The sequence below is a fragment of the Phyllobates terribilis genome, unplaced genomic scaffold (genome assembly GCF_046119375.1).
Source record: "Phyllobates terribilis strain yellow unplaced genomic scaffold, ASM4611937v1 Scaffold_4__5_contigs__length_816908805, whole genome shotgun sequence".
NCBI lineage: Eukaryota > Metazoa > Chordata > Amphibia > Anura > Dendrobatidae > Phyllobates > Phyllobates terribilis.
In genome coordinates, this window is record NW_027362764.1 from 434,357,446 (window position 1) to 434,369,934 (window position 12,489).

The 12,489-nt window shown below is 46.6% G+C and overlaps 1 protein-coding gene across 1 annotated transcript in view; it reads right to left on the bottom strand.

The window, feature by feature from the left end:
• Positions 1-10,861: 10,861 nt before the first annotated feature.
• The window catches only part of CDH12 (cadherin 12), a 1,546,793-nt gene continuing 1,545,165 nt past the window's right edge, over positions 10,862-12,489 (bottom strand). Inside the window, exon 15 of the mRNA XM_073678634.1 lies at positions 10,862-11,379. Coding sequence (XP_073534735.1) covers positions 10,883-11,379 — 497 coding nt within the window. The 3' untranslated portion in view covers positions 10,862-10,882. The remainder of the gene's footprint in view (positions 11,380-12,489) is intronic.

The following is a 12,489-nucleotide window of genomic DNA, read 5'->3' on the forward strand; positions in this document are numbered from 1 at the left end:
CACCAGCTTAGCGCACTGCATTAATAAGATGGCATCATCGTCTCTCCCAGTGCTAGGCCTACTACCCAGGCTAGCATTCCTGTGCCTAAAACACAATGTATGGGTCCGCGCCAGCCACTATGCTGAGGGGTCTAAAGCTGCTGCTAACGCTTTATAACAATTCAATTGGCAGATTTTCACAGAGCTCTTCCACAATGCCCACCCATCGGGACAACAGTTGCCCACCTTCCCTATGGGATCTAGTGGCGAATAGTTGATGCCATTAATCAGAGCGTCAGTTGCCCCGTCGACGTGGCAAGCATACGGTAAGGCATGGGAAGAGTGGACACGACTAGTAGCAGGCAGACGGGTTGACCAATGTGAACAAGCCAGATCACAAGTCACCATAGAATTTCTCCACCAGCTAATGATGAGGGGCATATCAGGGGCGTCAGCGCAGCGGTGTCTGACCGGAGTAGCATTTCACTTCCAACTACTGAATTGGGGAGATGTGACAAAGATTCATCATCAGACAATCCATAAAAGGGTGGAAAAGGGGTCAGCCAAGTCAGGAGTGTAGACGTCCCGTCCCGTGTCACTAAAACTGATTTCTCACATCATATCCCTAACACCATTAACATGACACTCACAATTTGAAGCAACACTACTGTCTACTGCATTTGTGATCGCCTTCTTCGGGGCGCTATGCATAAGCGAATTAGTCCCTCAATCCAAAATTAGCACCAGTGGAGGCTTATTACACCAGGACGTAGTCATAGGCAATAATGCAATACGTCTACGCATACACAAATCAAAAATGGTTCCAGCGGGCAGGGGAACTTGGGTACTTCTACAACCCACAAACGGTACACTGAGTCGGGTAACAATAGTAAAACCATATCTAACCATCAGATCACAAAGTAATTTGTTCCTATCACACATTGATGGGACGCCATTATCAAGATACCAGTTCCAAGCTATATTTAATAAATGCATAACATCGGCAGGGAACCACCCCAAAGATTACGGGACACACTCATTCCGCATAGGCGCGGCCACAGAAGCAGCAAGAGCAGGACTGTCAGAAACGGAAGTTCAGAGGATAGAGAGATGGTGATCCACGTGTTTGGCAACATACATAAGACCGGACTTGTTATCCTAACGTGGTTTGTTTCTTTTACAGGTGACGCTAAGCCAACAGTGTGGGTGATAGGCCACTCGTATATATATTGGGCAGATTAAAGGGCGAAAGTCCGCCCAGGCGGGAGGAAATTAGAGTTTCATAACACATATTTCAACTGGAGAGGTATTAGAGGCCTGCTATGGCCACAGGTACTAATGGAGGTAATCAAGGTAGGGAGAGAGGCAAGATGTCTGGTCATCTTAGTTATACAGGCCGGGGGAAGCAACCTAGGTCATCACAAGAGCGCATAACTAATGGCAATAATGAAACTAGACACTGAGCGCTTCAGAGAATTTTTCACAAAACTAGCTATAGTATGGTCAGAGATTGTGCCGATAGCGGTATGGCAAGGTGCGCGAGACATCACGGCCATCGAACGGACAAGGCGGCTAATAAATATTCGGATGGCAAAATTTAGAAGAGACAGAGGCGGTGTAGTGGTACGACACCGACAACTGGAAGGAGATAAAGCAGGCCTCATACGGCCCGACGGTGTTCACTTAATGGATATTGGACTGGACATATTCCTGTCAGGACTCCAGGACGGAGTGGAACAAGCGTTAAGAGTGATGGGTGGGGGTCAGAGTCCTGCATACGAGTACGCAGGATCCTCCGTGGCCTGGAAATAGAAAGGACATGTTGGAGAGTTACACTTGTTGGCCAAGTTGCCGGAGTGGAGACCCAGGGCATGCTGCAACAAGCTGAATTATTTTAGAAATAAAATGTCTTTCTAATGGAATGAGTATAAAGAGTTAATAAAGCTGTGATCGATCCTCACCCATCCAGTTGTAAGAGTTACATTATTGTATTGTCAAGGAAACGGGGGCGGTAGGGGGGCTGAGCGTCTGGGTTTGGTTGGGGGTCCCCACAGTCTGCCTAGGCTAGATGAATTTTAAAATTCTTATTAGATACACAGGCGGTGCAGCTTGCTTCTCAGCTGGGCTACTACGCCCAAAGTATTGCCTAGGCTAGATGCAGTTAAAAATTCTACGCTGACTAGCAGACACTGAAGATTTGGAGCAGACCTCTGAGTAAACAGCTCTTCAGACTCAATCATCTGTGTTACCCCAAGCCATAGTGTATGTAGTTTCTTACAGTTAAAAGGGGGGGGGGAGCGACCCAACCCACCTGGAATTGACGATGCCAACGTCACGTAAGACACAGCAAGGGGACTCCAAAAAGAGTTTCCAATTTTTCCCAAAATTGTGGCACAGACACCACTTAACCCTAGAACGCATACCTGGGGCCTCGCAGTCCCGCCCTGTTAATTGTTTTCTATTTTCTGCAAGATTACTTTAGTTAGAATTTTGAAACTCTAGGTATTCTTCATGTATATAGTTGTTTGTCATTTGAGTTTGAGTTATTCAATGTTATTTGCACACGGGCCTAAAAGGCCCCAGGTATATGAAAGTGTAGATTTTTATGGTCATGCGTTCTAGGGTTAAGTGGCATTAATTGCCCCACAGTTGCTTAAAACGGTTGGTGAGGTGATATTACCAAATCCTCAAGCTTTTAGCCTCCCAAGGATAACACAGGATTAGAAAAGTCCTTGCGAATACATGATTTGTTCATCTTTATGAACGTGAGTCTGTCTACATTCTCAGTGGACAGCCGCGTGCACTTATCTGTCAGCACACCATCAGCAGCGCTGAACACACGTTCAGAGAGAACACTGGCTGCAGGGCATGACAAGATCTCCAAGGCGTGAGTGGCGAGCTCTGGCCATTTTTCCAGATTGGAATACCAAAATGAGCAAGGGTCCAGTGACACAGTCATGGCTTCGATGTTCACTTGGAGATACTCCTGCACCATCCTCTCTAGGCATTGACTATGTGTCAGACTTCTTGTCTCCAGTGGCCTTGCAAAGGATGGTCTAAAAAAGTGGTGAAACGATTTCACAAAATTGCTGTTACCAGCAGATACTGTGTTACTGTTACGGTTTGAGTGATGAAGACTCGACAGTCCCGCGGTTGGCAAGTTAGAACTGTGAGATTCACTTCGTGCACCACTGGTGTTTTGTGGAAAAGCACATGTAAGATTCTGCAACAGCGTCTGCAGATACTCCTGCATGCGTCAATCCCTTTTTATGGCAGGAATTATTTCGGCAAATTTACTTTTGTACCGGGGATCTAAGAGTGTGGCAACCCAGTAGTCGAGATTACTTCGCATTCTGCAATCTGAGGGTCATGTTGCAGGTAGTGCAGCAAGAAGGCACTCATGTGTCTTGCGCATCCAGGAGGACCAAGTCCTTGTTGTGTTGGTAGCGAGGTAAGAATCATGCTTCTTTCCTCTGCCCTCTCCCCCCAACCTCGCACAACAGAAATGTGATCAAGGTCTCCCTCATCTGATGAGTCTTCCATGCCCATCGCCAGTTCATCCTCCACTTCTTCCTCGGCTCCTGCACCTTCCTCAACAGTTTGGCTGCTACCATGCGCCCTGTTTAATCCCTCTCCCCCACCCTCCCATGCCTGCCTCCTTGGTGCTGCCAACCGTCTTTACCTTGGAGATGTTATCCCTTCCGCATACGACTCCTCCTCTACTTCCTCCACCTCCTCTTGTCCGACCACCTGACTCTGAATTCTGTTTAATGTGTGCTCCAACATGTAAATCACCGGAATAGTTATGCTGATAATGGCATCGTCGTCAGCACTGAACATCTTCGTCGCCATTTCAAAACTGTGCAGAAAGGTGTGTGGCGCCCCTGAGGGTGCAGTCACCACAGAGTTACTGCATCTCACCCAGAGGTGTGGTATCTCACCCTCAGGTAAGGAAGGCGTATGGCTCGGGACCCTAACACCTGCATCCAACACATACCCGCAGTGGGGTTAGGGCGAGATTGCTCCTAAGGGAGAGCACAGTCCCAGGTCCCTAGCTGGTGGGAGGATCCTATGGAGTGGGTGCTTAGGGGAGCAGCTTAGGGGAGCACATGACAGGGAGAGTATAAATAGGAAGCCATCTTAGAAAGAGCAAGCCAGTCAGAGGAGGAAAAGTGACAGGAGCAGAGGCTCGGCATGAGCTCTGCTCCGGAGGCGGGCCTAGCCTGGGAGGCCCAGGACTGAAGGAGAGAAGAGAGGAGTGGGAGCAGGAAGGCTCCAGGAACCGAAGGGACCCTAGGGCTACGGGCCGTGCAGAAGGCCACCTGTACTCCCGCTGCTACCAGGAGGTAGAGGGGTCAGGCCAGATAAGGGGAACCGGTCCCTCAACTAGAGGAGAAACAGCAAGGCTCAACTAGAAACCGGAGGCTGCAGAATTTCATGTACTGCAGGCAAAAGTCCACACCAGTCTCACTAAGAAGGTAGCCACATAGGACCCAGGGGACGGAACACAAGTCGCCCGCCAAGGCCCGAGGATACCGGATAGAAGTGTCACTGGGTGTGAGGTGCAGGGAGAAGGCCAGAGAAAGGACACACAGAAGGGGGTCCTGCTAAGTACTCCGGAGCTATCTGGGCGTGGACTGAGCCCCTCACTGAGTACGCACAGCACGACGGGTGAGATAGCTCTGGTACCTGTAATCTGGACTGCAACAACTGTGAGTAAAGATCTTGGGACTGCATCACACTGACTCTGTGTTCATTACTGACTCCCTGCACTACAACCACCATCATCCACCCACACTGCCCTATAGCTACACTCTTCCTGTGGTGAGTAATAATACCATTGCAGCAAAACCACCAGCTTCAGAGGACTGTTCCGCAGCGGCGGCCCCTTTGGCCGCACTCCACAGGTGGCGTAGTCGGACATTATAAAATCCATATATACAAATTACCGTTGGATTGACCGCCCTGGATCACGGACCGGGTCACCGCCACAGTGACTACAACCCTCAGCGTCTACCGGCCCTGCTCCGGGTACCCCACGGCCCAGGGGGCGCATCAACTTCATAGGTCCCTGATCTGAAACCACTCCTGCTGTGTGATTTGCCCCACCTCTGGATCTCGTTGGCCAAGGCTATACGGCAGAAACTATTGCACCAGGGCTTGTCGGTGCTGCCACAGTCGCTGCAACATGTGCAGAGTTGAATTCCACCGTGTCGGCACATCACATTTCAGCCGGTGAACTGGCAGGCCCAACGACTTCTGTAGAGATGTAAGTCGTTGAGCTGCGGGATGCGAACGGCGGAAGTGAGCACACAGCGACCGTGCCCTCTGCAGAAGGCCATCTAGTCCGGGATAGTGGGCTAAAAATTTATGGACAACCAGGTTCAACACGTGAGCCATACAAGGCACGTGTGTAACATTGCCCCGGCGAAGGGCCGAACCCAGGTTTGCAGCATTGTCGCACACGGCCTTCCCTGGTTGCAGGTCCAGTGGAGACAACCATTCATGAAACTGGGTCTCCAGAGCTGACCACAAGTCCTCAGCTGTGTGACTCACATTTCCCAGACATTTCAAAGTAAACACTGATGCCGTTGAGCCCTTCTGTAAGCATAGTAAGGAGGTGCGCAGTTAGAAAGCAGGTGGCATTACCAGACAGGCTTTGGGTGCAGGTGGAGGACCGAGAGGAGGTTGAGGAGGCAGAAGCAGTGGAGGAACTTCTAGATAAAGAGGATTGACGTACAACTCGCGGGGACGGCAAGACTTGGACAGCAGCCCCTTGTCCTGCTGTCACCATAGTTAACCAGTGCCCTGTCAGCGACATGTAACGCCCCTGTCCATGCCTACTCGTCCAAGTGTCTGTGGTGAAATGCACCCTGTCACACACAGAGTTTCTCAAAGAAGTGGTGATGTTGTGTGCGACATGCTGGTGGAGCGCAGGCACACCTTTCTTTGAGAAGTAGTGCCGACTGGGCATCTGGTACTGGGGCACTGAGACGGACATAAGGTCTCAAAAATCCACTGTGTCCTCCAGGCGGAAAGGTAGCATTTCTGTAGCCAACAGCTTGCAGATGGTGAATTTCAACCTCTTAGCTTTCTCATGGCTAGGAGGAAATGGTCTTTTACTTGTCCACATCTGAGGGACCGAGGGCTGGCTGTTGTGCTTTGACGGGGTTGAGTAGGGTGTCCCTGGCAAACTGCCGGTCTGTGAGGAAGATGCAGGCGGACATGTTAGGTTGCCTTGATCCAAAGGTGATGCTCTCGATGTCAGAGAGCTCTCAACACCAGCAGGTGTTTCCACTTCCCAATGAACTGACGACCTGCCAATCACACTGGCTGTTGCAGGTAAAGAGGTGGCAGGTCTGCGTCCAAAAACATGTGTGACTGCTGTCCCCCCAGTCACAGAGGATGAAGAGGCCGCGGATGCACAAGATGGGGCAGACGGTGGTTGGCCCAGCCTGCTAGGCCGCATTGTAGCACAGTGAGCTTCCCACTGCAACTTATGCTTCATATACATGTGACGGTACATGCATGAAGTACTCAAACTATGGATTTTTTGGCCTCTACTTAGCTTTTGGTGACAAATATTACAGATAACACTAGTTGGGTCATCCTTATCGATCTGAATAAATGCCCAGGCTATGCAAGGCTTAGAGCCCATTCGACCTGAAGAGCCACTACGACTTGTGGTCAGAGGCGGAGTTGTGGTTGAGGATGCAGTTGTTGACGTGCTTCCAGTACTCCGTCTCTGTCCAGGAAGGCGCAACCTAACCTCGTCGTCAATAGCATCTGTGACGCCCCGCTGCGCTTGGTATCACAGATCCTAGAAGAGTGTATTGATGGAATCCTCCACAAGAGGCCCCCATAAACATTCACACATCTCCACCTTCCACCTCAGACCAGCAGAGGGAGCCCGTTAGGGATATAAATAGGGAAGGTGGAGCTAGGCAGTTCAGTTCCTCTGAAGAGTTCCTGCAGTAGAGAAGCCTAAGAGAGGTCAGTCTGCAGTGGAGCTCAGTCTAGTCTAGAGAACTCAGTTAATAGTTCAGCAGTGGAGCACGAGGCTCCTGCTAGCTAGATTCAGGGAGCCCAGATAGAGTTTAAGGTGTGCCGGCGTCATAAGATCGGTGAAGCGCGGCAAGCTGCCGTTAGTGTGTATAGCCTATTGAGGGCCCGAGTAGGCCGAAGGCGAGTGGCAAGTTAGTACATGAGGGGCAGAGGAGCTTAACCAGCTCACCCCGAAGCATTTACCGGACACCGGATCCGAGCTTACCGGGAACTCTATGACCCAGTAAGGCATAACCGGAATCCCTGGAGAACTACAAGTCCCAGGATCGCTAAGGTGCTGATACGTAACAGAGCCAGGAGACGCTTAGGCCCCGCATACTGGGAGCGTGAACTTCAAGAGAAGGCCCTACCACAAGGTAAGCCAGCGCAGGACAGAGACAAAGTTAGGCCTAGCTCCAGGCAAGTCAGAAACTTACTGCGCAGAGGCAAGAAACAGGAGGCCCTACACCCGCTCATTGGGGAGGATCCTGATATGCACCCTTCACCCTACAGTGCTCCAGGATGTGCCTGAATTTCCTCCAGTAAAAGGTACTGAAGTGACTACCGTGTCCGTTTCCGTTCTTGCTCTGACCCAGCTGGGTCTCGCCTGTCCTGCATTCCCCCTGCATACGCTGCTCTGAGACCTAGCTCCACCTGTGGGGAGCTATACCATCGAGCTGCCTTATCACGGGCCTCAGTGGACTGCTGCAGCGCTGGTGCTTCTCACCAGATACCACAGGTGGTGTCACAAACTCTTATAAAATTAACAATTATCCACCCTTTTAAAGAGTGACCCCAGGGTACGGGCCAGGGAGCCGACCACCGCGACATCCCAAAGGCCAGGCAAAGGCCCGGGTGACCTCATCGACTGGCTGACTGTGGGTTGACAGTAAGTGGGATCTCCAACCTTGTCATCATCACCCTGTGTGTTATCACACCCGTCGTCCTCAAAGCCAACCTCTTCCTGCCCTGACCGAAAAGTCAAGTTGCCGCTCCAATCAGGTATTTGAGTCTCATCATCGTCTTCATCATTGTCTCCACCAACAGGAGTTACAGTTTGGGAACGAGGGTCTACATTATGCTCAGAACCTTCTTCATCTGGTCCTGGATCCGACTTATAAAGATTCTGGGCATCAGTGCAGATCATTTCCTCGTCTGGATTAACAGAAGCTCTGGAGCAGACCTCCGTTTCCCAGGCTATAGTATGAGTAAACATCTGTGCAGACTCAATCATCTGTGTTACCCCATACTCAGACGGGCAGCTGGAGACTTGGGAGCTGTGAGGAAGCAAGTGCGATTGGGGTGACACCTCTGAGGACTGGAGTATTTGTGATGTTGAAGTTGAGGTGGAGGAGAGCCCACTTGAAGGAGCACTTGATATCCGCTGAAGCACCTGCTGTTTTTGTGCCTCATCTGGAATTTGTAGCGATGGGCGTGTCCGTAACAAAGGGATCGTATCACATTGTCCACGAAAAGAAGTCGACATGTTAGTTTGGCTGGAAGATGGTCTTTCTTCTGCAGATGTTACTCCCCCCCCACCGCAGGGGGCTCGACCCACCAGCGGACAGGCACCAGTATTAGGAGAGGGGGGCTGGCCGTCAGGGTCCACCGCGGCTCTGGCACAAACCCGGCGACACGGAGGTGGCACGGGCAGGAACGGACTGGCCGTGTCGGCTTCTCACTTTTTGGATTTTAGAAGGGCATGACATGCCTATATCTGTGTCTCCCCCTCCTTTTACTCCTCCACCTCTTTTATTTTCACATGACTATATGTACTTGTCACTTTTCCATGTGTTAGTTATGTCTTCTGAGCAGTTTGTCAACTTTTGGACACCTTTGAAGGTGTTTTCTCTGTGTTTCTATGTGTTTTTGTTTGCCTGCCATTGGTTTTAACGGTGTTCGAAGGTGTTCGACGAACAGTTCGACGAACAGTTTGGAGAACACACGGGTGTTCGACGAACCGAACCGAACTCGAACACTACGGGGGTGGCTCAACACTAGTGCCCATACTTATGCACCTGTCAAATTTTGTTTGAATGCAGATTGCACATTTTCTGTTAGTACAATAAACCTCATTTCAAGGCAGAAACATTACTGTGTCCAACAGTTATTACATATATCAAACTGAAATAGCTGTTGCAAAAACACCAATTTTTTTAAACCATTAACTTAAGATTAATAGGGGTGCCCAAACTTTTTCATATAACTGTATCTTGACTGAATGTATTTAACCACAATTGAAAAAAGCCTTGGATAGGCTGAAACGTCTTTTTGTGAGTTGTGGAATAAACCAACTAATCATCAACACGTAAGTGCCGGGATTTTCCTTTCCTACAGACATTGTTTTCCATGTGCACCACCCTAGCTACACGGAGTGCCGACTATTTTCTTTTGATACAGTTCCATATTTGACTAAGCACACCTCCTATTAGCTTTAGACTTTTTTTAGTTAGTGCTGAATCCTACCTGTACTATAAATTTGTAGGCTTTTAGCCCGGGAGAGGCATGTTTGATAAATATTAGGTTATGGTCCCAGCAAAGAAAGGTACGCCTTGTCATGGTTGGTGGGCTCTCAAGAATTGGCCAATTTATGCGCTAAGTACCATCAATTTTTATATGTATTTTCTATATAGCAGTAATGCAGTCCAAATTTCAAATATTCAATGTTTGAATACAATTGAGCAGTTACAGAGTACTGTTGTATTCTTTGTTTGAATATTATTCACCCCTGATGAGGCATTTGTGAAAAGTGTGTCGGGGGTTTGGTGGGTGAGCCTCTCACTACTTTATATACTTTTTTTCATCTACCTTAATTGACTTAAGGGTTCAAACTTGCTCTGCGTGGAACTCCAATCTTAATCATTGCATGGGTATACATATGTAAATATTACTCCACAACTTTACTTTTTGATCTGTTTACATTTGCAAAGTGATTGGAGCCTTTTTACTATGGGCTCATCTATCAATTTGTTCTTCTCTCTGTTTTGTTGTAAATCTATATATATGTCATGTTAATGCATAATACTCAATAAAACTAATTCTTCTAAAACTTATATGATTTCAGTACTGTCACATGCTTTGCTTCAGTTTTCTAATTTCTGTAGTGCCTGCGGGGCCTCCTTTTCTTTCCAGGGTTGCAATTTTTCTCTAACTAATATTCAGTCACATCAGCTTGCACCTCTTCATACCAGTGTTATTCTGTTCAGATGTGCTGGTCAATTTTTTGGCTTTTGCTTTTGTATTCTGTAAGATCAGATTAGACCTTTCTCCTGGTTCATTGTTTGTTCTTACATGGACAACTTTTGTAGACTTTAACTGTACACCTACTATACCCACCTATGAGGCAAATTTGATGTGTACATATAGCAAAGGTTTTTCTTGCATAAAAAAAAACAGCAATAAAAATGACATACTGCTTAAAATGCCATATTTTGAATCTATTATAAAATAATCCTTAAAAATGGCCCCACAAGGAGAATTATACAGCAAAATGGTACAAAGATAATAAAATGTATCCAAGGGGAATATGAGCATCTTTTAACAACTTCCTGTACAAGTTTTTGCCTAATGCATACGGCCAAATGCTGCATATGTCAATAAAAAAAATCCACTAAAATATCAGTAACAGAAAAGTATTCTTTGTATCACTTCATAAAATTGTAGTTGTCCCACCTGAGTTTTTTTTAGTTTAATGAAAAATAAGAAAAACATTTTTGCTTTAAACTTTCAATACGGAATCAATCTTTCATCAGTGAAACAAACAAAAACTGACAGTATGATAAATATTGTAGCATTTTAATATAAAATTATTTTTACATAGTCTAGATAAAGCTTTATGACTGCTTGACATTTTTGTGAGTTAAGTGATTTTGTCTTTCTTGAAATTTTCTTCACCAAACATTTCTGCCAAGCTTTTAAACTGAGGACCCCAGTCACTTAAGAAATCATAATCCTGATCTATTTCCATACTAGTTGACTCTATGGAGCTCAGTGATTCAGCTACAGATCCACAGCCTTCATAGGCATATGTTGCTAGTGAGTCATATGGTGGAGCATTTGGATCAACATCATGCTCTTGCAGCCTTTCATTGATGAAATCTCTGATGTCACTATTGTATTCCGCCGGTGGTTTATGACGAGGCAAACCTAAAGGTTCAGGCTTTATGTCTCTTCGTCCCTTGTTGTCCTCAATGACCTTTGGATTTCTTAGGGCACCAATGTCAAAGGCCTGAGTGTCTTCTTCTCCACCTCCTTCATCATCGTAATGGATTACATTATCTCTTATATCTTCTTTTGAGGTCATCAGAGCATCTTTCTTTTTCTGCCTTCTTAATGCTACATAAAGTACCACAATAACTAAAGAAAAAAATGAAAAATTGTTATTTTGTCAAATAATATTTATGTAAGTATTTTGAACATGTATTTGAACAAACTGAGGAAACTTTATTTAGTTTACTCACTTACTATATATAGCACCAATAATTCCACAGCACTTTGGAGACATAATAACTGTCCCTATTAAGGCTCAAAATCTAAATTCCCTATCAGTATATCTTTGGAGTGTGGGAGTAAATCCATGCAAACACAAGGTGAACATACAAACTCCTTGCATATGCTGTCCTTTGTGGGATTTATACCCAAGACCCCAGCTCCTGAAGGCTATAGTCCTATCTTTTCAGCCAGCGTGCTCAGTGGCTATTAAAATGCTGATTATTTATTAATTAATAAATAAGGCTCAGGGTATGTTCCTATGGGTCCAATTCATAAATCAATTTTGCTACTAGATTTTCTGGACAGAGAAAGAACTGTATAATACAGTAGAGGTAAAATTTTAAGTCCTCAGCATATAATTTTTTTGCAGTAGATTTGACATATGGGTATGTCATGGCGATTGTGTGTGGCACAGGAGCTGTGCATGCGTGATTGTGGCTGGAAGATTGACTTATGTGACAGCCGAGACTCGGTTGTCACTGCCGCCCTGGCTGTTTAATTCCCTAAATGCTGCAATCGATAACAATAGCAGTATTTGGGAGGATAGGAGAGGGAGGGGGCTCTCTCTCCAGTTTTATCCGTGCTCATCATCCCAAGGGCCCAATAATTGTCATGGCTACTTGAGGTCATTACAACAACCTCTGGAACAGCCAACTACAGCAAGCCTGTTAAACCATGACAGGAGCATGGTCTAAGAGGTTTCTGTCAGTGTAATACTGACAGGTATAATGCATTTCCAAAGCTAAATGTGCCATAATTTCATGACCTTAATGAAACTAGTTATTTTGCGTTTTAGACACTTTTTTGCTTAGGCTGAAAAAAATGATTTGATTTTGCCATAATGGCAATGGTTTGTCAAAAAATAATCTGACCTTATATGTGACCAATGTGACAGAAAATTTGTCAAAATTGTGACTCAAATTTTGGTCACGAACTAAGCTTGTCTAGCAGGTCTTGTAAACATTGGGACATGTG